The following is a 26,317-nucleotide window of genomic DNA, read 5'->3' on the forward strand; positions in this document are numbered from 1 at the left end:
AGTTGCAAAGGGAGGTGGGGGGGAAAGAGAGAGAGAGAGAGAAAAAAAAACGAGATTGGTGGGTTGCAATCCCGGGCTTTGCTCTCTCGCCTGCCCCGGGCCAGACCCGGGTTCGGTCCTGCTGCAGAGGTGAGTTTTGGGAGGGAAGCCCGCCCGCCTGATCTCTGCCCGGATCCCGATTGCGATTCCTCGCGATGGAGGATTCCTGGCAGTGGATCTTTCCCGCTTCTTTGCAATTGCAGCCCCGCTTGCACGAAGTGTGGCTTCCCTCTGTCTGTCTGTCTGTCCACCCATCCATTCTTTCTGTCTGGCATTCTGTTCAATGGGGGGAGGGGGGGGAACATTCTATGCGGGTCGCTCCATCCATCCATCAGAATAGCTGGAAAGGGACCTTGGAGGCCTTCTAGTCTAACCCCCCTTGCTCAAGCAGGGGATCCTATATAGCAGGGGTCTCCAACCTTGGCAACTTTAAGCCTGGAGGACTTCAACTCCCAGAATTCCCCAGCCAGCTTTGCTGGCTGGGGGGTTCTGGGAGTTGAAGTCCGCCAGGCTTAAAGTTGCCAAGGTTGGAGACCCCTGCTATATACCATTTCAGACATGGGGCTGTCCAGTCTCTTCTTAAAAACTTCCAGTTAATGAAGCCCCAGCCAAATAACGAGGCGCAAGCCAAGAGACCTTTTAGTCAGCCCAAGGAACAAGCGGAGGGAAGTCTGTCCAGAAACGTGGCTTGGTTTGGAATGTGGCATCCTGAAAATGCCCCCTCCCTTTTCAGTAAATTCCCATGGTTTTGTTGCCAAGAATGTGTCTCTAACTTTTCCCCTCCTCTTTTGTTTTTATCTTTTCCTCTGTAGGCGATTCTCTGCTGGAGGCACAGAGTTACAGCTGGACACAGGGCTCAAGCACACTTAAGGAATATCCCTTCCTTCCTTCCTTCCTTCCTTTTCTTTTATGTACACTGAGAGCATCTGCACCAAGACAAATTCCTTGTGTATCCAATCATACTTGGCCAGTAAAAAATTCTATTCTATTCTATTCTATTCTATTCTATTCTATTCTATTCTATTCTATTCTATTCTATTCTTATATGTACACTGAGAGCATTTGCACCAAGACAAATTCCTTGTGTGTCTAATCACACTTGGCCAATAAAAATTTTATTCTGTTCTGTTCTGTTCTGTTCTATTCTATTCTATTCTATTCTATTCTATTCTATTCTATTCCTTCCTTCCTTCCTTCCTTTTCTTTTATGTACACTGAGAGCATATGCACCAAGACAAATTCCTTGTGTGTCTAATCACACTTGGCCAATAAAAATTTTATTCTGTTCTGTTCTGTTCTGTTCTATTCTATTCTATTCTATTCTATTCTATTCTATTCTATTCTATTCTATTCTATTCTATTCTAGTCCTTTGTTCCTTCCTTCCTTTTCTTTTATGTACACTGAGAGCATATGCACCAAGACAAATTCCTTGTGTGTCTAATCACACTTGGCCAATAAAAATTTTATTCTATTCTATTCTATTCTATTCTATTCTATTCTATTCTATTCTATTCTATTCTAGTCCTTTGTTCCTTCCTTCCTTTTCTTTTATGTACACTGAGAGCATATGCACCAAGACGAATTTCTTGTGTGTCTAATCACACTTGGCCAATAAAAATTCTATTCTATTCCATTCCATTCCATTCCATTCCATTCCATTCTATTCTATTCTATTCTATTCTATTCTATTCTATTCCTTCCTTCCTTCCTTTTCTTTTATGTACACTGAGAGAATATGCACCAAGACAAATTCCTTGTGTGTCTAATCACACTTGGCCAATAAAAATTCTATTCTATTCTATTCTATTCTAGTCTAGTCTAGTCTAGTCTAGTCTAGTCTAGTCTAGTCTATTCTATTCTAGTCCTTTGTTCCTTCCTTTTCTGTACACTGGGAGCACATGCACCAAGACGAATTTCTTGTGTGTCTAATCACACTTGGCCAATAAAAATTCTATTCCATTCCATTCCATTCTATTCTATTCTATTCCTTCGTTCCTTCCAGCGCCATTGACATCAATGGGTTTCTACTCCAGGTAGGTGGGACTAAGCTATAACAGTTGTACAAGGACATAATTTTGACAAGCTTGTATGTTTTTAGCTCAGGAAAGCCTATAGTTCTATGGTATTAAATATCATTTGAGTTGAGCAGGTGTCAGCAGGTACATCAAGGTGAATGAGGTGTGGGGGCGCTATGGATCCCTTTTTAAGTCAAACATGCTGTCAGCCTCCACTCCAAACTTCGTATCTCTTTGTGCTCCTTATATTCAGTTGTTAGATAGAATGGGATTGTATTTCTAATTTCTAATGTAAATAGCTATTGGATTCAAGTTAAGAAGAGAGGGGCCTTTAAGAGTGTCGGTCTGACATAATTAAGGTGGGAGGGGAGATTAATGTTTTGAATTCAACAGGAATGTTTGGGCGCGAACGCTAACGGACATTGCATTCCTGATTTGATTGACAACCAGAGACCTGCGGAAGAAGATTACCCCGGGACCCCGGGAAGGAGCTGGCATTGGACCAGATCTGATGACCTTTTGGGACAGAGGAGGGAGGAATAGGGTGATACAGATTGTCAGCCATATTCTGTCTCAGATTCAACTTTAACCCTGCTGCAATCCAGATGTAATTAGTAAAAGTACTTTTCTTTATTTGCAAATGAAGTCAAGGTGTATTCTTTCCTAGTTATAGTCAGAGGCAGCCTGACACATGCATTTTCTTGAAGGGCCACTGTGCAAACTCAGGAACAGACGCAGCTGCTTTAAAGAGGGACCAGTAGATGCACAGTGCTGTTTCTGCTTCCAGTTTTTCAAGCTTGACAACTGGGGGATGTATGGACTTCAACTCCCAGAGTTCCACAGGGCTATTCTTCACATCTCTTCAACTTGCCACGCTTGAATAACACTCGTCTAGAGAAATCTGTAGTCCCCAAATTCTCAGCAACGGCCACACTGACAGAAGAATTCTGGGAATCGAAATCCAGAGGCTCCTGGTTCTCCCTGTCTATTCTCTCTCTCTCTCTCACTTCTTGATCTGATTCTTTTTCTCTGTTGCTCCTCTTGGCTTTTGCTTTCTCACTCCTCTCTGCTGCCTGAATTCTAAATTATGTACTCCCAGAATTCTCAGCCGTGACTGGAGAACTCTGGGATCCTTTGTCAGTGTCCAGTCAGCACGGCCACGGCTGAGACCAATATCTGTGCTCCCAGAATTCTCTGCAATAGCCGTTCTGCCTGGAGAATTCTGGGAAATGAAGTCTAGAGCAGGGGTCTCCAATCTTAGTAACTTTAAGGCTTGTGGACTTCAACTCCCAGATGTTGTGTTCCACTCCTCCGCTGACGGCCGGGTCAGGGAAATCCGAATCAGGCTTGCCTCTGCAGCTCTGCCAAAGTCCTAGCAAAGTCCTCAGGGCAGGCAGGAGACCAGAAAGCGACTTCAGCAAGATAAGGTAGACTTTGCCTGACTCAGAGAATGCCAGAAAGCAGATCCTTTATATAGGCTGTGGGGTGTGGCTCCATGACTCAGCACTTATCCAGGCCTGCCCCGCCCTTCCTTCTGTTGCCGCCGCCTATCAGTTCTCCTGAAGCGAGGGTCACTCCAGTCTGCAGCTGTTGGTAATTGACCTTCCTCAGGCACACATGCTGTGGGGGAGGGGTCTAGTTGCTCCGTTTGCCTGGGCATGGAGCCAGAGCTGGGGGCTGGAGGCACTTCTTCCTCCTCGGCCTGTCTGGGCATGGAGCCAGGGCTGGGGCCAGGAGGCATGCTAGGACATTCCTCAGCGTTCGGAAGCAGATAAGACAGGCCCGGCTGCAGGGAAAGCGGACGAGGCACAACACCAGATTCCTCAGCCAGCAAAGCTCCACAAGCCTTAAAGTCCACAAGCCTTAAAGTTACTAAGGTTGGAGACCCCTGGTCTAGAGGGTCCCCTGGTTGGAGAAGGCAGTAATAGTTCTTCTATCTCAGCAGCTCTTTTAAATAACCCGATGTAATGACATTTATCTCCTTGTGGCAGGCAGATTTCTTGAGTGGCTGCAAGCCGACCAAGGTTGGACTTTCGTCATTTCAACCAAATTGGGACCCAAAGCCAGTAGACACAAAGAATTGAAAGGGAAGGGAGGAAACCAAGCTGGACCAAAGTCACTCTGCCCTGGGGGAGCTGAAATGGCCTCCAAGGAGGAAGAGGAAGACTTGATGAGCCCCCGGGATCGACAGGGTTATCTTCCAGTGGAACAGCAAGAGGAGGAAGCAGAAGGACAGTATGTGGCAAGTCCTGGAGATGTTTCTGAAGGAACAGGGATGAGCAACCATGTCGGCCTGCTGAAAAACGAAGAGAGAACATCTCATGGGAAAGATGTCCCAGGGATGAAGGCAAGATCTCCATCTCAACCTGGGCATGCTCCGTTCCCGGCTTCCCAACGCTGGGATGATTTATTGCTGACCTCCATTGAAAAGGCGGTCAAAACTCACCCCGGAAAATGGATGTCCCAGCTCATCCCAGGCCTCAAAGACGAAGGAGAAGCCTTTGAGGACAAGGAGATTGGAGACTACGGGAAGGTGAAGGCAGCCATCTTGCGGGTGGACGCGATCAGCACTGAAGTCCAGCGGCAGCATTTCCGACGGTTCTTATACCGAGAGGTTGACGGTCCCCGGGAAGCCTGCAGCCGTCTCTGGTTCCTGTGCCACCGGTGGCTAAAGCCGGAGAGGCACACCAAGGAGCAGATCCTGGAGCTGCTGGTCCTGGAGCAGTTCTTGGCCATCCTGCCCACAAAGATCCAGGGCTGGGTCAAAGATGGCTGCCCTGAGACTTGTGCCCAGGCGGTGACTCTGGCTGAAGACTTCCTCTTGAGCCAACAAGAAGTTGAGAGACCGACTCAGCAGGTAATAGATTTTCAGGAGAATAGATTGGTGTTGCAGGATTAACACTTCTGCAAAGCGTTCCAAGCGTAAAACATTTGAAGGTTGTAAACAGTTTGGGGTAGGATTCCTCCTTAAGGGGGTATTGAATCAGATTTGTTTCTGTTTCAGTAAATTGCAACTGAATTGATCAACCTTACCTTCTGCACGCTGAAGTTTTTAACAGTTGTTCAAGCATGTTTATCTGGATCTTTAGTCAATAACAACAAGATTTGTACCATGTTTCTCCAAAAACACGACCCACCCCAATAATAAGGCCAACCCTAATTTTTTGGGGTGGGCCCTACCACGAAAATAAGCCTGGCGGATGGGCGTAGCCAGCATGAGTGGTGGTGTGGGTGCGGTGGGGTGCAACTGTCTGGCTGCAGCCCGCTGGCCCTTTGGAGCTGTGCAAATACCTGTTGTGTCTGCGCCCCCCGAGCCAGGCCCCCTGCCAGAAAGTGACTTGGAAAGTGAGGGGGAAGGGCCATCAGGACTTACCTCAGGAGCACCGGCTTCCCTGGCTCAGCTCCAGGAGCCAGAGGCAGGCCAGGTGGAGGAGATAACGAAGCCTCCGTCCCCTGACTCTTTCCTCCCCAGGCCACACCTCCAGACCCAGCTGATGGCAATCAGGCCTGGCTGGACCGTAGGCAGGAGAGGAGGGAACAACAGAAGCAGGGGTGGGGCAGGCCTAGGAAGTGCTGAGTCATGGAGCCACACCCCACAGGATATAAAAGCAGCAAGAGCTGCTATGCCTCTTCTTAGCAGGGAAATCAACTGCTTAACTAAGAGCTGAAGTACTGTTTGTTGACTCATCGGCATCAAGGGAGATAACAGAGTCACTTGGCAGACACTCGCTAGTTTGCTGCCAGAGCTGATAGTGCCAGCTAATTAAGTCATCACTCAGACGGAGGCGAGGGGGGACAGAACAATACCGCTTTTGCCCTTCTCTTTCTGTGCACAGCACTTCTGCTCGTTCGGCCACTTCCCCGAAGCCGGCAGCTCCACGACCAACAGATTTGCTTTTTCCCTCTTTTGGGGAGGCTTTTTAGCGAATGGGAGGGAAATGGAGAGGGGGAATTTCCTGCCTGTCATCCATTCCTCAAGCTCAGCAGAGACTGAAGGAAGAGACAGCAGGCAGGAAAATCCCCCTCCCCATTTTTCTCCCGTTCGCCAAAAAGCCTTCATTCCAAATGCTGAAGGTTCGGAATGGAGGCGACGGTGCGTCCACGGCGCATCCAACTCACCCAAGTTTGGCCTGTTGTACCTCAAAAAAAGTAAGGCCTGTCTCAAAAATAAGCCCAAGTACTTATTTTTAAGTCTAAAAGAAAATAAGACTCGGTCTTATTTTCTGAGAAACACGGTAATTCTGTTGAATGATGGTCGTTTATACGTAAATGGTATGACACGCAAGGAAAGAGCTGTACCGGGGGTCCCCAACCCTTTTGGGGTAGGTAAACTGAGGACCCAGAGTGGCTGGCCTGTATGTGAGCATCTGTATAATGTACAAATGAATGAAGGCCTCTGTGGCTCAGACTGGTAAGACAGTCTGAGTCTTAACAGCTGCCTGCAAACTGCAGGTTCTAGTCCCAAATGCAAGGTTGACTCAGCCTTCCATCCTTTATAAGGTAGGTAAAATGAGGACCCAGATTTTTGGGGGGCAATAAGTTGACTTTGTATATAAATACACAAATAGGATAAAGACTATTGCTAACATAGTGTAAGCCGCCCTGAGTCTTCAGAGAAGGGTGGGATATAAATGCAAAAAAAAAAAAAAGTTTCACCACTAACATATTGGATACTCAGGCGCACATGCGGTTGCCCCTCCCACAAAACCATCCCTTCTTTTCCCCCCTTCCCCCTGTGGCTAAGACGCTGAGCTTGTCGATCGAAAGGACGGCAGTTCAGCGGTTCGAATCCCTAGTGCCACGTAACGTGGTGAGCTCCCATTACTTGTCCCAACTTCTGCCAACGTAGCAGTTCAAAAGCACATTAAAAAATGCAAGTCGATAAATAACAACCACCTTTGATGGGAACAGCGTTCCGTGCGCCTTTGGCGTTGAGTCATGCCGGCCACATGACCACGGAGACGTCTTTGGACAGCGCTGGCTCTTTGGCTTTGAAACGGAGATGAGCACCGCCCCCTAGAGTCAGGAATGACTAGCACATATGTGCGGCGGAACCTTTACCTTATAATAACTAAGAGGAAAAAAAATAAGGTAAAATTAATTGTTATATAATCCTGAAGAGGGAATCCAAGCAATTTAGGATTGTCCTCTGTTTATCTAACCTCCTGCTGGGTACAGGCAGTCCTCGACTTACGACTATTTATTTAACGGCCATTCAAAGTTACAACAACACTAAAAAAGTGACTTACCTTGCTCATGCACTTACGATCGTCATAGTGTCCCCATAGCCATATGACTGTAATTCGGGTACTTGGCAACCAGCTGGCATTTGCCAAGTCCAGAGCCTCCCATGGTCATGTGATCACCATTTGGGACCTTCCCAGCCGATTTCCCACAAAGTCAATGGGGATGTTCTGTCTCCTTTCCCACTTCGGACTAACGAGCTGGCCTTCAGCCAGTGGATTCACGGCTCTTATCAGTCCTGGCAGAGAAATTGCAGCTGCCTGCCAAGGTTCAAACAAATGACTCACTTAGCAAGACTTTCAGCTCTTTTTGAAACGGTTCAGCTAAACTTTTGCTTCCCGTGGAGTAAGAGCAGTCCCAAAGCTCCTTATATATCCCCACCCTTCCTTTTGATGACGCCGCCTCTCTAATCTTCTGAAGCGCGGGTCGATCCAAGCTTGATTATTATTATTATCAGCTGGGTCTGAAGGCGTAGCCGGGGGAAGGGAGGAATCAGGGGATAACGGCCTCATTATGTCCTCCAACTGGTCTGGTTCTGGCTCCTGGAGCCGGGCCAAAGGAATCTGTGCTCCTGAGGTAAGCCTTACTGGCCCTTCCCTCTCACTCTTGGAGTCACTGTTGGGCATGGGGCCAGGTTCGGGGGCTGGAGTCACAACGGGAAGCCAGCAAGGTTGCAAAACATAATTACCTGGTGTCTTCCTTAACAGCCATAGTGATCCACTTAACAACTGTGGTAGGAATGTCATAAAATTGGGCGCAGTCACACGTTGCCTCGCTTAACAACCGTATGACTTAACAATACATTTCTGGTCCCGGTTGTAGTTGTATGTGAAGGACAACTTACTTCTCGAGATCGGTGTTTCTTAAGTTTGGCAATATTAAGGCATGGACTTCAACTCCCAGAATTCCCCCAGCCTGCCTGTTGGCTGAGGAATTCTGGGAGTTGAAGTCCGCCTATCTTAAAAGTTGCCAGGTTGGAGAAATGCTGGTCTTGATGATTTTTAATTGTGGGGGGAGAAGAAAATATCATCGATCACAATTATGGAACTCTTCCAGTCAGCACTGTTCTCCTCATCCTTGAATGGGATTTTCCCTGTTTTTCCAGGTGCCTGAGTTATTTGAGGAGACGGGGGCGAGCTCCCCAAAGGCCAGTGACCAAATCTTGCCAGACACTGAGCAGAGTCAACTGTGTTTGGAGGTTAAACAGGAGCAGCCTCTGGAGGACTCATCTTCAGGTGAGATACAACTCGTGTGACATTCAAAGTTCCTTGAAGCGCATCGCTTCATCGCGGAACCTTCTGGTGCAGCGGTCACGAACTGCTGGTCCGTGAGAAAATTTTGGTAGTCCACAGAAAAATTATTTGCATTTTTTTATATTGCACTAAAATCAGGGGTCCTCAAACTATGGCCCCTGAGCTGGATACGTGCAGTGAATGTTTCTGTTACTGCAGAGAGTCTCCCCCTTCGGGTTTTTTTTTTGTGTGGGCAGAAATTCCAACTTGGGGTCTGCTTCAGCCTCCTGGTGCGGAGCTTTGGGCGAAGGCTGGAGGGAAGTGACGCTGGTGGCGAAGAGCTGGAGGGGCTTGTTCCAGTGGGACTGCATCATGGCCTGGAACTGGCTGATCAACTCAGCCTGTTGAGCCTCCAGGCACCGGTACCTGGCCTTGCATTCCCACAGCTCTTCCCTCTGCTTGGAAAGCCTATGCTCCTAGTCCTTAGTGAGGTGCTTCTGCTGAGCCTCCTTCTCAGTCAGATCCAATTTGAACTCAGCTTTTTTGCCAACTCTTTCTCGTGGTGGCTGCTTAGCTCCAACAACTGCTTCCTGTTGGGGCCCTAAGGAGCCCAGGTGGGTAGGTGAGGAATGGCTGGCAGGGAGGGGTGAGTAGAGGTTGGCGAGGCACCCCTCGATGTGAGTGACACGATTTGGTCATTGAATCAGCCACACCCACCCAGTCACATGACCACCTAACCACACCCACCCAGTCGGTCATTAGGCAGATCATATTAGTGGTCCGTGGGATTTAAAATTATGAATTTAGTGGTCCCTGAGGTCTGAAAGGTTGGGGACCCCTGCTGTAAAGTACTGTCAGGTCTAAATGTAAGTGCTATTGCTATTTCTTCATTTGCCCTTTTGATTTCAAAGGACAAACCTAGAACAATTTTATACTAATGTTGGTCCAAATTTATTGGGGTTTCTTTTAGATGAGCTCCACACGAGTAAAAACGATGCCGGGATTCCCCAAGTGGCAACGAGAGAACCTGAGCTGCTGCCTGAGGCATCCGAGGGAGGCACCCCGGACTCCGTCCCCATTGCAGATGAGCCAGGAGCCCTCTCTGAAAGTCAGCAGAAGCCAGAACATGTTGGCTTGAGAAAACTTCCAAGGAAGAGGGTTCAAAACTCCATTTCTTTGGTGGAGGGTTACAAAAATCTCGGCGTCACCCCACCAGAAAAGAAGAACGCCGATGATGAACCAGCTGTCAAGATCATTATATGCAAAGAAACTTTCAGCCAGGGTTCCGATCACGCAGGGGAAAAAGTCCACAAATGCTCGGTGTGCGGGAAGTGTTTCAGTCTTCGTTCGCGCCTGATCGTCCACGAGAGAACCCACACGGGCGAGAAACCTTACACGTGCTCGGAGTGTGGACGGAGCTTCAGCGTCAGCTCCAGTCTCATCGCCCACCGGAGAACCCATACGGGCGAGAAGCCCTACAAGTGTTCCCATTGTGCAAAAAGTTTCAGCGTGAAATCCGGGCTGATCGCTCACGAGCGGACCCACACGGGAGAGAAACCCTACAAATGTCTGTACTGCAGCAAAAGTTTCCGCCGCAATTCGGGTCTCGTGAGCCACCAGCGAATCCACACGGGAGATAAGCCGTACCAGTGCTCGGTGTGCGAGAAAAGCTTCAGTGACATCTCCAACCTCATCACCCATCACCGGATCCACACGGGAGAAAAACCTTACAAGTGCTTGGAGTGCGGGAAAAGCTTCAGCCAGAGCTCGTACCTCAACAGCCACCAGAGAATCCACACGGGGGAAAAGCCATACGAGTGCGCCGAGTGCGGGAAGACCTTCAGCGTCAGCTCTCGGCTCCGGAAGCACCAAAGGAGTCACACCGGAGAAAGACCTTTTGTCTGCTTGGACTGCGGGAAAACGTTCAGCGAGAGCTCCGATCTCCTGGCCCACGAGAGGGCGCACACGGGAGAGAAACCCTTTCGCTGCTCCTTTTGCGGGAAGAGTTTTCTCCGTAGCTCCGAGGTGGTGAGCCACGAGAGAATCCACACGGGTGAAAAACCGTACCAGTGCGGGGAGTGTGGGAAAAGCTTTAGTGTCAGCTCGCGCCTCAGCGCGCACCGGAGGATTCACACGGGGGAAAAGCCATTCCAGTGCGTGGTGTGCGAGAGAAGCTTCAGTTACAAATCCCACCTCATTACTCACCAGAGAATCCATACCGGAGAGAAACCATTCCAGTGTTCCGTCTGCGGGAAAAGTTTCCGGGGAAGTTCCAGCCTAGTAGCACACGAACGGACTCACACCGGAGAGAAGCCCTACCGATGTCTGGACTGTGGGAAAAGCTTTACTCAGAGCTCAAACCTCATTAGTCATCAGCGAATCCACACAGAAGGGAATTCCTGAGATCTCCCTCAGATCTCTCTGGATTCTCAGTAGGAGCTTTCTTTTCTGAGGGAGACGTCGGTTCTTCGGTATCTCGTCGGCAGCTCCACCTGTTCTCTAGGAGGGGCACATTTTCGGCAATTGTGCACTAACAAAGGGTTTCCTTTCTGAACACTGATGATGCAACAAACTGGCAGGTGTGTGTGTCCATAAATCTACCCAGACCAAAATACAGGTAGTTTGGGGAGGTGCTGATGGTGCGATGTCCAGAGAAGGTGATCAGAAGCGTAGATAGATGGTCACACCTGTTCAGAATCCACTTCGCATCTGTACTGCAGGGCTGAGGGAATCTTTTCTTTTTCCAGAAAGAGAGAATCTGCCAGGTTTTGTGGAATAGAATGAAAACGTCTACTGTAAAGGGGGACTTCCATTTTTGTTTTGAGATCTCAGATCCGACTGGTTGGCTTTTTAGTTCCTGGAGAACCTATAAGAACTAGATGAGGAAATTCCGCTTGGAAGGGAAGGGAATTGTAGTTTACGGGAAACAAAAGAGCACCCAAATCTCGTGTTTGAAGCCACCGTATTTTTCAAGTAGAGAAATATTAAAAGGAGCGGGTGTTCATCATCTTAAGACAATATCTAAATTTAATTACAGAATTATTTGGGGAGAGGAGTTCTATCCCTTCCCTCCACACAATTCTCCCGTGCCTCCCGCCCCTGAAAAAAAATTCAGGGCTCCGATTTTAGAAAGTTTAGAAAGATTGATTTGGCTGACTTGCCGGCCTGTCTGTAGCTCTGGTTCTCCAAAGAAAAGGAGGAAGAGGAACTGGGGGTTGTATTGGAGGTATTTCAGAAATGCCTCAAAGGTGCTTTTTTTCAAGAGGAAACTGGACTTTTTGGTTCTTTCTTTGAAGACGTTTCGCTCCTCATCCAAGAAGCTTCTTCAGCTCTGACTAGATGGTGGGGACTGGAAGTCAGAGCTGAAGAAGCTTCTTGGATGAGAAGCGAAACATCTTCAGAGAAAAAACCGGAAAGTCCAGTTGCCTCTTGAAAAAAGCACCTTTGGGACAACCATGACCTGGGATGACTGAGAATCTCCGTGGATATTTCAAAAATGGTTTTCTGCTAACAAAGAGTGGGTTTCTATGACTCACAGACCCAAAGATTCGAACTCTTCAAATTTGACTGTGGCCAGTTACATACAGGTAGTCCTTGACTTATGGCCACAATTGGGGCCAGAATTCCCGTTGCTAAGCAAGACAACTGTTAAGCGTAGCGTACCTGATGTTATGACCTTTTCTCCCTCCCCCCCGGGTTGTTAAGTAAAATCACTGCAGTTGTTAAAAGTGAATCAAATGGTCATTAAGCAAATCCGGCTTCCTCCACTGACTTTGCTCATCACTGGCATCCTTCAGTCTCAGAAGATTGTGGTATCGTGCTCTGGAGAGAGGTCCTAAAACAGCATCTGGTGTGGCTGAAAAGGCCAATTTGAGAGTGGCGATCCCTTCCACACTGAGGGCAGGTACGTTCTGTCCCCTGCCCAGCCCCCAGATTTCGCTGGTTCCGGGACTGCCTCTTTGCCTCAACCTGCCGAACAAATGTCTCTTCGAATTGGAGAAGGCCATGCTGCGTCTTTAGCCTCCAAGCTCAACAATCAAGAGGTCAAGGTTTCCCAGTTGTTAATGTCCATTCTCGAGGCCTTTAGAGCCCTTTTGCAAATATCCTTTTATGTGGTCTCCCTCTAAGGCAGCGGTCACCAACTGGTGGCCCGTGGACCACTAGTGGTCCACGAGAACATTTTGGTGGTCCGCAGAAAAATAATTTGCATTTTTTATATTGCACTAAATCAGGGGTCCTCAAACTACGGCCCCCGGGACAGATACGTACAATGAACGTTTGTATTGCTGCAGAGAGTCTCCCCCTTCAAAGTCTTTTTGTGTACATCGGAGAGGGATAGAAATTCCAACTTGGGGTCTGCTTTGGCCTCTTGGTGCAAGGCTTTAGGCGAAGGCTGGAGGGAAGCGCTGCTGGTGGCGAAGAGCTGGAGGGCCTTTTTCCAGTTGGGACTACATCATGGCCTGGAACTGGCTGACCAACCTCCAGGCACCGGCACCTGGCCTTGCACTCCCGTCAGAGGCAAGTCTTCCTTCTGCTTGGAAAGCCTATGCTCCTAGTCCTCAGTGAGGTGCTTCTGCTGAGCCTCCTTCTCGGCCAGATCCAATTTGAACTGAACCAGCTGTTTTGCCAACTCTTTCTCATGGTGGCTGCTTAGCTCCAACAATTGCTTCCTGTCGGGGGGGCCTAAGGAGCCGGGGAGGGGGGGGGCGAGGCACCCCTCAACGTGAGTGACATCGAGTTGGCCACACCCACCCAGTCACATGACCACCTACCCACGCCCACCCAGCCGGTCATTAGGCAGATCATATTAGTGGTCCGTGGGATTTAAAATTATGAATTTAGTGGTCCCTGAGATCTGAAAGGTTGCTCTATGGCGTTTTCTCTGCACTAATTAATTCTCCCTACAGGAGATATTTCGGACTCCGACCATCAGCCATTCTCACAACATGCCCAAGCCAGCATAGATTTCGCTGTTTCAATAGTTTATACATTGCTAGAAGTTCCAGAATGTTCCAAGACTGCGCTGTTTGGAACGTTGTCATGACAGGTGATGCCAAGAATACGTCGGAGATGGCCCATATGCGCTGACTTTGCTAAGAAGGTAATAAAAGGTGTTTAGGTGACCCTGGAATGCTGCAACCCTACATGCTGGTCACCAAGTGCCTAAACTTAGACTATGTGGCTGTGGGGATGCTGCCTGAGTTACAGGTGGTCCTCGACTTACAACAGTTCGTTTAGTGGCCGTTCGAAATTACAACGGCCCTGAAAAAAAGTGGCTTATGGCCATTTTTCACCCTTAGCGACCATTGCAGCATCCCCGTATTCACATGATCTACATTGGGATGCTCGACAACGTACTTGGGACTAATTTTAACAACTGCAGCTGTTCTCTTAACAGCTTGTGGCAGGAAAAGTCAAGAAAAGAACAAGATTTGCTTGATGAACGTTGCAAAAAACCAGGTCGTGAAATCAGGTGCGTTCGTGTGGTACCTCACTTAATGACTGTTCCAGTCCCAATTGTGGTCGTAAGTGCAGGAATACATACGTGGTTCCATCTTGGTAGGTTGGCCTACCTGATCGGTCTTCTGTTCTTCTCTGATCAGAGTCACAACATATTGTTGAGCGGTTGGTTTGGTTTGTCCTTTGGCCCATTGTACAAAATCAGCCAGTTGCAAGTAGCCCTCGACTTACAACAGTTCATTTAGTGACCGTTTGAAGTTACGACGTCACTGAAAAAAAGTGACTTATGACCGTTGCAGCTTCCCCATGGTCGCGTGATCAAAATTCAGATGCTTGGCAACTGACTCATATTTATGACGGTTGCGGTGTCCGGCGGGCACGTGTTCCCCTTCTGTGACCTTCCGACCAGCAAAGGGGAAGCTAGATTCACTTAACAACCATGCATAACAATTGCAGCGATTCACTTAACTATGCCAAGAAGGGTCATAAAATGGGGGCAAATCTCACTTAACAACCGTCTCACTTAACAATGGAAATTTTGGGCTCAGTTGTGCTTGTTATCAACAAATCAAGATGCAGGATAATGTGAAACTAGCTTCCAGTTTTTTCCCCACCGAACAGTTCCGATCTCTTCTTGGCGTTTGGGTAAAAATAACAAATCATATATTTAATGTTCAGACCAAGGAGCAAATCTTAGGTACTTTTTTTTAAAAAACAAAAAACAGATGAAGACGAAAGTCTTGGTTGAAAAAAATTAAAATCCTTACAGGTTCTAGCCGAGAGGCAGGCTTTAAAACTGAGATATCCAATTACATTCCATGTGCAATTTGGAAGCCTAGTTTGATTTGATATCTCCCAGCTGGTGGGGGGGGGCACTTCTACTCTTCCAGCTAAACTATTTATTTTGGAAGTAATAACCGGCCCTATTAAAAGAGAGGGGTCTGGCTTTGTCCGATTAAGAGAGATCTCCAAAATAAAAATGTCATTCGCTTTTCCATCTACTTTATGGTGCTTGTGGTTTTTGACACACAACCTTTTCATTTGTCAAGTATGTTTCTTTTCTGTTGGGGGGGAAGTGTCAGAAACATGGTGTTGTGGCTCCCGCCCCTGAACCTGGCCCCATGCCCGAAAGTGACTCGGAGCCGGGCCTGCTGCCAGAAAGTGACTTGGACAGTGAGTGGGAAGGGCCGCCAGGACTTACCTCGGAAGCACCAGCCTCCCTGGATCAGGAGCCAGAAGCAGGCCAAGCGAAAGAGATAATGAGGCCTCCTTCTCCTGACTCTTTCCCCCCCCCCAGGCCACACCTGCAGACCCAGCTGACAGCAATCAGGCTTGGCTCAATCCCAGGTTTCATAGGCAGGAGAGAAGGGAATGACAGAAACGGGAGGGGCAGGCCTAGGAAGTGCTGAGTCATGGAGCCACACCCCACAGGATATAAAAGGCAGCAAGAGCTGGTGTGTCTCTGTATCAGGCAAATCCACGGATTGACTAGAGCTGAAGGTTGTGACTCACCAGCGTCTTGGCAGCTAACGAGGGCTCTTGGCATACGCTGGCTCTTTTGCTGCCAGAGCTGATAAGAGCCGACTAATTAAGCCATTGTTCGGATGGAGGTGAGGAGGACATAACACATGGTTTTTGGTCACCACACTATAAAAAAGATATTGGGACTGTAGAAAAAAGTGTACAGGAGAGCAATCAGGCTGATTAGGGGACTGGAGACTAAAACATACGATGAACGGTTGCATGAACTGGGCATGGCTAGTCTAGTGAAGAGAAGGACCAGGGGAGACATGATAGCAGTCTTCCAATATTTGAGGAGGGGCTGCCACAGAGAGGAGTGGGTGTTAAGTTCGGGAAGTAACGAGGCTGGAGACCAGGGTAGTGACAACAGCTCTTTAATATATGGTGAACCCAGCAACCTGGCTGGGGAAAAACCTCTCCTTATATACTGTTTAACCGGCGGCTCCAACCAATCAGCAACGTGCTTGTTTCCCGCCAAAACATTTAAAGATACATAACACTCCTCCCCTCCCAGAAAACACTTTACCTATATTTACATATTATTTACATGTTATTTTTCGACGTAGTCACGCAAATAACCTGGGCGTCTCCTGATTCTTTCGGACCTGCGCGGTTCAGTCCTTGGGAGTGGGTTTAGCTGGTCGGAGGGGCTGTTTGCTCCTCCCAGCTCTTTCTCTAGGCCATCCGGCCCTGGATTACTTCCAGATTCTTTTTCTAGGCCATCCGGCCTTGGATTACTGCAGAGTTTTCCCTGCTGTTTCCAAGGGAACCTGATGGCGTCGCTGGACCTCCGGGAACTCAGCTAAGTCTTGCGCCTCCCGGGTTATCAGCTGTGGGTTCAAATAATGTGTGGTCAGGGTCTGTTTCATTGAACTCGGATTGTTCGGTTATTCTTTTCTTATCTGATCTATGTGGCGCCTCCATACTCGGTTGTCTTTTAACTCAACTAAGTATGATTTTGGACCGGTTGCTTTTATGATTTGCCCTGCTAGCCAACTTGGGCCGTCCCCATAGTTGCGGGCCCACACTCGGTCGCCTATGCCTATTTCTCTCGTTTTTTCCAGTTCCCCCTTGTAACCCTCTGGTGTGTAATGGGGATTCAACCGGTCAAGTGGGCACCGGAGCTTCCGTCCCATCAATAATTCGGCTGGGCTTCTGCCTGTAGCAGTGCTGGGGGTTCTGTGCTGGACAGCCAGAAAGAAATCTATCTTTGTTTGCTAGTCGCCTGGCTTGAGCCTGGACAATGCCTCCTTAGCGCTCCGGACGGAACGCTCTGCAAGGCCATTCGACGCAGGGTGGAAAGGCGCAGAGAGGGCATGTCGGATGCCCTCATCTGCCAAGTATTCCTCAAACTGGGTTGCCGTGAATTGCGGGCCGTTATCGGATACTAGCGTGTCGGGCAACCCGTGGGTTGCAAATAGATGCCGCAGGGCTGCGATTACTGCCTCGGCTGTCATGGATCTCATGAGAATGATTTCCAACCATTTAGAGAAAGCGTCGACTACCACTAGGAAGGTTTGGCCGTGGAAAGGGCCAGCAAAATCAATGTGGATTCTCGACCAGGGCCCTTGGGGTTTTTCCCATTCCCTGACTGGGGCCGTTGGGGGTAGAGGTCTGGACTCTTGGCAAGCCTGGCATTTCCCTACCCTTTCAGCAATTTCTGAGTCCATTAAGGGCCACCACACATAGCTTCTCGCTAGCCCCTTCATCCTTACGATCCCTGGGTGACCCTCGTGGAGAAGGTCCAATACCTTTTCCCTCAATTTCTCCGGGATCACCACTGATCTCCCATAGCAGGCACCCCTTGAGCCGACAGTTCCCCACGTTTTTACAAATTCCTTAAAACGCGGGCGCAATGGCCACCCTCTTGTACCCAACCGGTACAGTCCTCAAAATAATGTCCTGGTATGATGCCCGAGCCACCTCCTTAGATGTGACTGGGCCAGAGTCCAAAGAGTCAATTAGCAGGATGGGCGTCCCGGAGTGGGGTCTTGATCGCCCTGGTAGTGGGCATCTGCTTAAGCGTCCGCATGCCCCACTTCTTTTCCGGTCGATGCTGCAGCTTGTAGGAATAAGCGGCTAAGAAGATAGTCCATCGGGTCAATCGTGGCGAAAGTGCCACAGGCGTTGGTGATCGCCAGCCAGTATCCCTAACAGCGGTCTATGGTCAGTAACGATTTCAAAGTCTCTACCAAAACGATTCGTGAAACTTTTACCCCTGACACAATTGCTAGCTTCCTTATCCAACTGGCTATAGTTCCTCTCTGTCGAGGACATCGTTCTGGAGTAGAAGGCTATTGGGGCTTCTGTGCCGTTTGGAAGTCTGTGGCTGAGCACAGCCCCACCCCGTAAGGGAGGCATCGTAAACCAGTAATAATGGCAATGAGCTATGATACTGGATCAGTAGGCTATCGCTCGAGAGTAGGTTTTTTACTGCTTCGAAAGCCCTAGCTTCCGACTTTCCCCAAGACCAAACAGTATTCTTTCCCAGAAGCTTATGCAGCGGCTCCGCAACGGTCGCCTTGCTTTTAAAAGACGCGTAAAATTCACTAGCCCCAGGAATGCCTGTAGCTCTGTTTTGTTTTTGGGCGCTGGAGCCTTTCTGATTGCCTTGACTTTGCTCTCAGTGGGGTGAATTCCTTTCTTGTCTATTCTGTAGCCCAAGAACTCGACAGATTCTACCCCTATCTGGCATTTGTTCACCTTAACCTTTAGTCCGGCTGACCGGAAAATGCCCAGAACTTTTCTCAAGCGCTCCCCCAATTCCTCTAAATTTTCGGCTGATATCAATACATCATCGAAGTAGGGGACTACCCCTGGGAGCCCTTGCAGAAGTCGTTCCATTAAATTTTGGAACAGCCCCGGTGCCACACTAACCCCAAATTGTAATCGGGTACACTTGAAAGCACCTCTGTGAGTTACAATCGTTTGGGCTTCGGCTGTGTTGGCGCTCACGGGCAGTTGTTGATAGGCTTGAGCCAAGTCTAACTTTGCAAAGACTTGCCCTTGCCCCAACGAGTGCAGCAAGTGTTGCACCACGGGAACCGGGTAAGCGCTTTTCTGTAAGGCTTTGTTTAACGTCGCCTTGTAGTCAGCGCAGATTCTAACTGACCCATCTGGTTTTACTGGGGTGACGATTGGTGTCTCCCACTTTGCGTGATCGACTGGCACCAGAATCCCCTGATTTATGAGCTTATCTATCTCCTTGTCAATCTTAGGTTTAAGGGCAAAAGGGACTCTCCTTGCCTTTAACCTAATGGGGGCTACCTGGGGGTCTAAGTTGAAGGAAATAGGGGTCCCCTTGTACTTGCCCAGGCAGTCCTTGAAGACATCTTCGAACTCGTTCATGAGTATGTCTTTTAGGTTACAGTCACTTCTGTAGATGCCAGTCACTCCCATGCCCAATGCACGGAACCAGTCTAGTCCCAACAAACTAGGCAGGGTCCCTTCGACGATCGTGATGGGCAGGGTCTTCTTGTGTGGTCCGTGCTCGACTCGGACAGAGGTGGTCCTCGAACAGGGATGCGATTCCTTGGTAGTCGTGGACTCGTAGCCGTTGTGTTTGCAGGTGGCGCTTTGCGACTGATGGCAACGAGCCAAAGTGTCCCAGGACATGATGGTGATCGCTGACCCGGTGTCCACTTCTAGTCGGCACGGTACTCCTTCTATTTTGGGCTTGGTGAAGATCTTCTTCTCCACCCGGGTCGTGGCGCGGCCTATGATCACCGTCGTTTGGTTCGAGTTCGCCTTTTTGTTTGAGCCAATCACGGGTCGCCTTGCCGATCCAGCGCTCTGATTGGCCGATTTGAATTTTCGGCGGAAGGTTGGGGAGCTCGACAGACTTGAGCTAGGTGCCCTTCTTCTCGCACCGACATGTAGCGTCCTTGAACTTGCAGTGTTGGCGCTGATGTTGACCGCCGCAACTTCCGCATTCGTCTCGGTCTTCTTTGCCGCGTTTCTCGGTTCGACAAACCCCTTCCTCATCCTCACCGTCGGATTCGGTCTGGATCTCTTCTTGGTGTACCGGGGTTGATTTTGTGCTCGCCTTCGGTGTGAGTGGCTGTTGCAGGGTCTCCGCCGCTTGGGTGGACATTTCATGTGCTCTGGCCGTCCAGGCGTTTGCCAGCGTTAGATTGCTTTTTGATAGCAGCCGCCCGCAAACGCATGTCTCTGACCCCACGGATGAGTTGCTCCAGCAGCGCCTCGTCCAGGTCTCGGTACCCACAGTCTTTGGAGGCTTTCCGAGGCGGCCATGTAGTCGCCGATGGATTCGCCTCTGCTGTCGGCTCTCCAAATTCAAAACGCCGCACGTATTTGGACGGCGTTGGCGCGAAATGGTTTTTAGCAGGGTTTGCAGAGTTTGCCACGATACCGATTGTACCGGCGTTGGCTCTGCCAGGGCTTCCGCGATGTCAATGACCTCGGGACCACAGTGGCTCAAGAAATATGCCCGTTTGCGGTTGTCTGGAACTCCTTGCAGTTCGTTTGCTTCTAGGAAGCTTTCGAAACGGGTCATGTACGTTCCCCATTTCTCTCTGGCTGGGTCAAACGGTGCGGGCGGAGTGTAACTGGCCATCTCCGCGTTTCTGCCCTGGGTTTGCTGGGTTCGGTTCTTCCGTGCTTCAGCTCGGTTCTGGTGCTCCTTAGCCTCGAAATCCCACCTTCGTCGCCAGTGTTAAGTTCGGGAAGTAACGAGGCTGGAGACCAGGGTAGTGACAACAGCTCTTTAATATATGGTGAACCCAGCAACCTGGCTGGGGAAAAACCTCTCCTTATATACTGTTTAACCGGCGGCTTCAACCAATCAGCAACGTGCTTGTTTCCCGCCAAAACATTTAAAGATACATAACAGTGGGGTCAAGCTATTTTCCAAAGCACCTGAAAGCCAGACAAGGAATAATGGATGGAAACAGAACAAGGGGAGAGATTCAACCTAGAAATGAGAAATTTTCTGACAGGGAGAGCAATCAACCAATGGAACAGAAGTTGTCTTCGGAAATTGTGGGAGCTTCATCATTGGAGGCTTTCAAGAAGAGATTGGACTGCCATCTGTCAGAAATGGTGTAGGGTCTCCTGCTTGAGTGGCGGGAGAGGGGTTGGACTAGATGACCTACAAGGTCCCTTTCGACTCTGTCAATCTGTTTGTCAGCTGGAGGTTGGGGGAACGAGCTCAGTCAGATGGAAGAAAGGAAATAACGGCAACACTACGTGGCGGGGATCATGTGTCTTTAAAATTATGGGGTCTCCATCGCAATGTAGGAGTCCGATGTCTGTCCTGCTTAGTAGCCTATATCAGGGGGGGGTGTCTCCAAACATGGTAATCAGCCAGCATGGAATTCTGGGAGTTGAAGTCCACAAGTCTTAAGAGCTGCCAACTTCGGAAATCCCTGGTCTATTTTATTCTGTTTGAGCCCTCTTGGTCTGTTCCTGAGGTTTTCTAAAAACAACGATAGAATAGAATAGAACAGATTTTTTTTTTATTGGCCAAGTGTGATTGGACACACAAGGAATTTGTCTTGGTGCATATGCTCTCAGTGTACATAAAAGAAAAGATACCTTCATCAAGAATCATAAGGTACAACACTTAATGATAGTCATAGAATAGAATAGAATAGAATAGAATATTGGCCAAGTGTGATTAGGAACAAGGAATTTGTCTTTGGTGCATATGCTCTCAGTGTACTGTATATATATAGAACAACCATGTGACTTGACTAACTCAAGCCATTTAATTGCTCAGTTTTATGTTTCTATGACTGGATATTTTTTTCCCCTTGTCCCTCCTCCCTTTCCCAATGCAACCAAAACTCGGATTTTTGCCTTGTTGAATGAATCAGTGCTAAATTCCTTAGCGCCTTCTCCAGTCCCCTTTAGCAAAGCCTTTTATTTTAAAAGTATTTTCCTTGGTCAATGGCAAAACAAAGCCACCACGCCTAGAAGGCTTGAGGTACCCTAGGATGATAAAACAATTTGCCCCTCAGTAAGTGGAGATTTTTCAGGGACGCGGTGGCTCAGTGGCTAAGACGCTGAGCTTGTCGATCGAAAGGTCGGCAGTTCAGCGGTTTGAATCCCTAGTGCCGCGTAACAGGGTGAGCTCCCGTTACTTGTCCCAGCTTCTGCCAACCTAGCAGTTTGAAAGCACGTAAAAAAATGCAAGTAGAAAAATAGGGACCACCTTTGGTGGGAAGGTAAGAGCATTCCGTGCGTCGTTGGTGTTTAGTCATGCCGGCCGCATGACCACGGAGACGTCTTCGGACAGCGCTGGCTCTTCTGCTTTGAAACGGAGATGAGCACCACCACCGCATGTCGAGGGGAATGACCAGCACGTCCCCGATGTGCGAGGGGAACCTTTACCTTTTAAGTGGAGATTTTAAGGCGGGACACTTGCACAACAGCTGTTTCGTGAGTAAAAAAGTTGGAAGGGAATTTGTAAGCCAGTCTGGTAAATACGTCCAATTACCAATATTAAAACTCAGATGTGGGGTCCTTGGTGCTCTCTGAGCTTCGTGGGTTTCTTGCAGACATTTCATTACCAAACTAGGTAATGTCATCAGTACTGTTCACGTGGTTATTTCATTGCTCTTGCTACCCTGGATTATTTTCCATCCCCAAAAGTCCCTCATGGTCGTGTTGACTGATACCTTGCCCCAAAAGGCAGACGAAGAAGAGCATCATCAGTTCTTCTAGATCAGGAGTGTCAAACTCAAGGCCCACGGAGCTGCCCTGGAAACAGCAAAGCAACAGCCTGCAGTGCCTCTGGCAGCAAAAACAGAGCTTGGGAGGGCCGCATGTGGCCCTCCCAGGCTCCAGGCTCCATTTATGTTGGCAGAGGACTGCAGGAGGCCTGTTGTGACCCAGGCCCAAGTAGGTAGTATTAGAGGCAATCAGTTCAAAAACAAACAGACTATTCTATTGAGGACCTGCATACTGCACGAATCGAGAAGAGGGCCGTGAAAATATTTACAGATCCCTCACATCCAGGACATAAACTGTTTCAACTCCTACCCTCAAAACGACGCTAGAGCACTGCACACCAGAACAATTAGACCCAAGAACAGTTTTTTCCCGAAGGCCATCACTCTGCTAAACAAATAATTCCCTCAGCACTGTCAAACTATTTACTGAATCTGCACTACTATTAATCTTCTCATCGTTCCCATCACCAATCTCTTTCCACTTATGACTGTATGACTGTAACTTTGTTGCTGGCAATCCTTATGATTTATATTGATATATTGACCATCATTTGTGTTGTAAATGTTGTACCTTGATGAGCATATCTTTTCTTTTATGTACACCGAGAGCATATGCACCAAGACAAATTCCTTGTGTGTCCAATCACACTTGGCCTATAAAATTCTATTCTATTCTGTTCTATTCTATTCTATTCTATTCTATTCTATTCTATTAGAACAGCTGAGAATTAACTCATTCTCAGCATCGTCCAAACTAAATCAAAACAAATTCCTCATAACACAATTCGTCAGTCTTATCACCAACCTTGGTCTAATTAGGTAAACTGCCAAAGGCTTTTCTTGGCAAAGTTCAAAAGCAGAAGACGCCAACAAGAAATAAATGCAGCAAGACAAGGAGCAGACCTGTCAAAGTTGTTTTCCGACAAAGAGCCCAAACGCCATTGCTGGTCTGTTTTAAGCCTTATGGGAGGAGCCAATCATCTCTTGGCCCTACTCTCAAGTCATCCTCTTTGCTTGAGCTGCTCTTGTCTTCTGGCAGCTCTTCTCATGCGTGCATTAGGAACCGGCTCCTCCTGTTCCTCTGCCTCACTACTGTCAGCCTCTGGAGTCCGCACCTCACTCCCTGATGGCCCTGGCCTCACCTCAGCCTCATCACTGTCCCTCTCGGTTGCCAGCTGCGCAGGCTGCTGACGGACCACAACACCTACATAGCCACAAACAAAAGGAGATATAATTCTGTAACTAAGAGATGTTAAGCAAGATTCAGGTATTGCTCGGTAAAAATTATGAGGAGTCTTGATGTTCCTTGATAAGCCAAATGTGTTTATTCAGCTGAACAAAGGTGGGTTTTTCCTTAAGTTGGAAGAACCTCGAACACAGTGTAAGGCAGATATATATAGAGAGAGAGGGAGGGAAGGAGGGAGACAGAGAGAGAGAGAGTTCTCATTTCTACTTAATTACAGAAGAGGAAACTAGCGACAGCAGATAAAGTATATGCCGGGAGTGTCAAACTCAAGGCCTTCGTCAACTCCCCGACCTTCGGACTTTCCGCCATGAACTGAAGACTCTTTTATTCCGTCGAGCCGGGCTAGCCTGATTAAGTAATTTTAAATGGGGTTTTAGTTTTTATATTACTTAGTTTTTAATTTTGGCCACTATTTATATAAATTCTTAGTTGTTTTTTTTATTGTATATTTATTGTATCTTTTAATTGGCTGTTAACCGTCCTGAGTCCTTCGGGAGAAGGGCGGTATACAAATGCAATAAATAAATAAATAAATAAATAAAGGCCTAAAGCCGCAGGGAGCTTAGATCTGCCCTGCAGGGCTGCCCTGGAAACAGCAAAGGACCAGCCCATGGTGCCTCTGGGAGGATTGTGTGTGGCTCTCCCAAGCTCCTTTTTTGCTGGCAGAGGGTTGCAGGAGACAGTCGCAGCCGAAAACGGAGCTTGGGAACTTTGTTTTTGCTGCCAGAACGTTCGGGCCACCATTGGCATTCCCAACACGAGTGACGTCAAGCTGGCCATGCCCATCATGGCAGCACTCCACTCCCCACCCCCCAAAGTCAAACACAATCCTGATGCGGCCCTCAATGAAATCGAGTTTGACACCCCTGGTGTTGTGTCTGCGCGCCCCGAGCCGGGCCCCCTTCCAGAAAATGACTTGGAAAGTGAGGGGGAAGGGCCATCAGGACTTACCTCTGGAGCACCAGCTTCCCTGGCTCAGCTCCAGGAGCCAGAGGCAGGCCAGGTGGAGGAGATAACGAGGCCTCCGTCCCCTGACTCTTCCCCCCCCAGGCCACGCCTCCAGACCCAGATGATGGCAATCAGGCTTGGTTGGACCCTAGGTTTTGTAGGCAGGAGAGGCGGGAACAACAGAAGCAGGGATGGGGCAGGCCTAGGAAGTGCTGAGTCATGGAGCCACACCCCACAGGATATAAAAGCAGCGAGAGCTGCTATGCCTCTTCGTAGCAGGCAAATCAACTGCTTAACTAAGAGCTGAAGTACTGTTTGTTGACTCATCGGCATCAAGGGAGATAACAGAGACACTTGGCAGATGCTCGCTAGTTTGCTGCCAGAGCTGATAGTGCCGGCTAATTAAGTCATTGCTCGGACGGAGGCGAGGGGGAACAGAACACCTGGTATACATACAGCTTTCATGGTACACAGCAGATAAGTTCACCGGAGGAGGCGGAACTGTTAGGCAGAGGAAAGCGAAAGCATGAACTGCAAAGGATGGGTGGATGGGTGGGTGGGTAAGCAAAAGAGAGGACTCTCCTTTGTGTAAAATGGGGAGGGGAAAAACTTACCCGCCGGCTGGCTTTTCCACAGCAAATCGCTTTGGCCGCCCTTATCCAGGGGAGGCGTTCCACATGCACCGCCAGCCAAGCCACTGAAGTTGTAAAAACAGCCATTCCTTCCCCTCTTTAACTCGCTTCCTAGCATCTCCTTGCGCATCGCCAACCCCACACCTGTTGCCCACGCCTTCGATCCCGCGGCCTGCCAACATCTTTTTCACATCGTGGCCACCACAACCGGATGCAGTATTCCAAGTGTGGCCTTACCGAGGCCTTATAAAGTGGCACTAACACTTCACGTGATCTTGATTCTATCCCTCTGTTTATGCAGCCTAGAACTGCGTTGGCTTTTTTAGCAGCTGCCGCACAGGGCTGGCTCATATTTAAATGGTTGTCCACTAGGACTCCAAGGTTCCACTGAAAGGGATGAATGCAGAAACATACTAGACAAAGGGAAAGTTATCTTGTGGATCATCTGTTCTTATTCTGACATTTTTCTTAGGGGCTGTTAGTCTTCCTGCACATACTTTGTGATGAGTAGCTGAGAGACACAGGTTTTGCTATTCCTTCTCTGGCTCTCCCTGGTATGTGTGTGCGCACATACACACAGTGGTGGGATTCAAAAAATTTACTACCAGTTTGGTGGGTTTGGCTTGGTGGGCGGGGCATGGCATGGCATGGCTTGGGTGGGTCGGGAAAGGATGCTGTAAAATCCCCATTTCCTCCTGATCAACTGGATGGGGGCGGGGCCAGTCAGAGGTGGCATTTACCGGTTCTCCGAACTACTCAAAATTTCCACTACCGGTTCTCCAGAACCGGTCAGAACCTGCTAAATGCCACCTTTGACAAACACACTCTACCCATCCCCTTCACTCTCTGAGGAAATCTTCCTCTGTAGTGAGGAAGAAGAGGAGAAAGAGGAAGAAGCAAGGAGTCGCCCCCTAAGCTCAGATTTGATGTTTTTTATGAAAAAGAAACTTGAGCTTGACTCTGAAGACCCTCCCACCAAGGTTCTGGTGACCTCATGTCTGATTTTCCTTTGCTCTTGTCTGATGCCAGCTGGTTTTAGATTTCTAGACGGAAACCTCCCTGGGTGAAACAGAATAACCAAGTTGGACGGGACCATAGAGGTCTAGTCCAACCCCCTACTCAAGCAGGAAACCCTATATTATTTCAGACAATGGCTGTCCAATCTCTTTAACAAGCCTCCAGTGTCGTAGCACCCACATCAACCAATATCACTTTTGTTTTACTTGTCGGTCATCCTGCAGATATACCAGATTAACAAAGTTGGAAGGGACCTTATAGGTCATC

General features: G+C 48.6%; 1 protein-coding gene across 6 annotated transcripts; it reads left to right on the forward strand.

Moving 5' to 3' along the window:
- Positions 1–14,992, forward strand: LOC131192683 (zinc finger and SCAN domain-containing protein 2-like). Of its 6 annotated transcripts, none has more exons than XM_058172074.1 (6): positions 1–129; positions 852–2,073; positions 2,449–2,662; positions 4,047–4,912; positions 8,405–8,534; positions 9,502–14,992. In XM_058172074.1, the coding sequence occupies exons 4-6, from the start codon at positions 4,196–4,198 to the stop codon at positions 10,932–10,934; spliced, it is 2,280 nt and encodes a 759-aa protein (XP_058028057.1). In that variant the 5' UTR covers positions 1–129; positions 852–2,073; positions 2,449–2,662; positions 4,047–4,195; the 3' UTR covers positions 10,935–14,992. The 6 variants fall into 6 exon arrangements, with proteins under 6 accessions (XP_058028057.1, XP_058028058.1, XP_058028059.1 ...); XM_058172075.1 differs by having other exon boundaries at positions 4,051–4,912; XM_058172076.1 differs by having other exon boundaries at positions 2,506–4,912.
- The last annotated feature ends 11,325 nt before the right edge of the window (positions 14,993–26,317 follow it).

The sequence above is a fragment of the Ahaetulla prasina genome, chromosome 2 (assembly GCF_028640845.1).
Source record: "Ahaetulla prasina isolate Xishuangbanna chromosome 2, ASM2864084v1, whole genome shotgun sequence".
NCBI classification, from domain to species: domain Eukaryota; kingdom Metazoa; phylum Chordata; class Lepidosauria; order Squamata; family Colubridae; genus Ahaetulla; species Ahaetulla prasina.

Bases quoted from the DNA above. Each gene is read 5' to 3' on its own strand.
- LOC131192683 (XM_058172072.1), top strand. The intron at 4,913-8,404 runs GTAATAGATTTT...CTGTTTTTCCAG, and splicing joins TTGAGAGACCGACTCAGCAG to GTGCCTGAGTTATTTGAGGA. The intron at 8,535-9,501 runs GTGAGATACAAC...GGTTTCTTTTAG, and splicing joins TCTGGAGGACTCATCTTCAG to ATGAGCTCCACACGAGTAAA.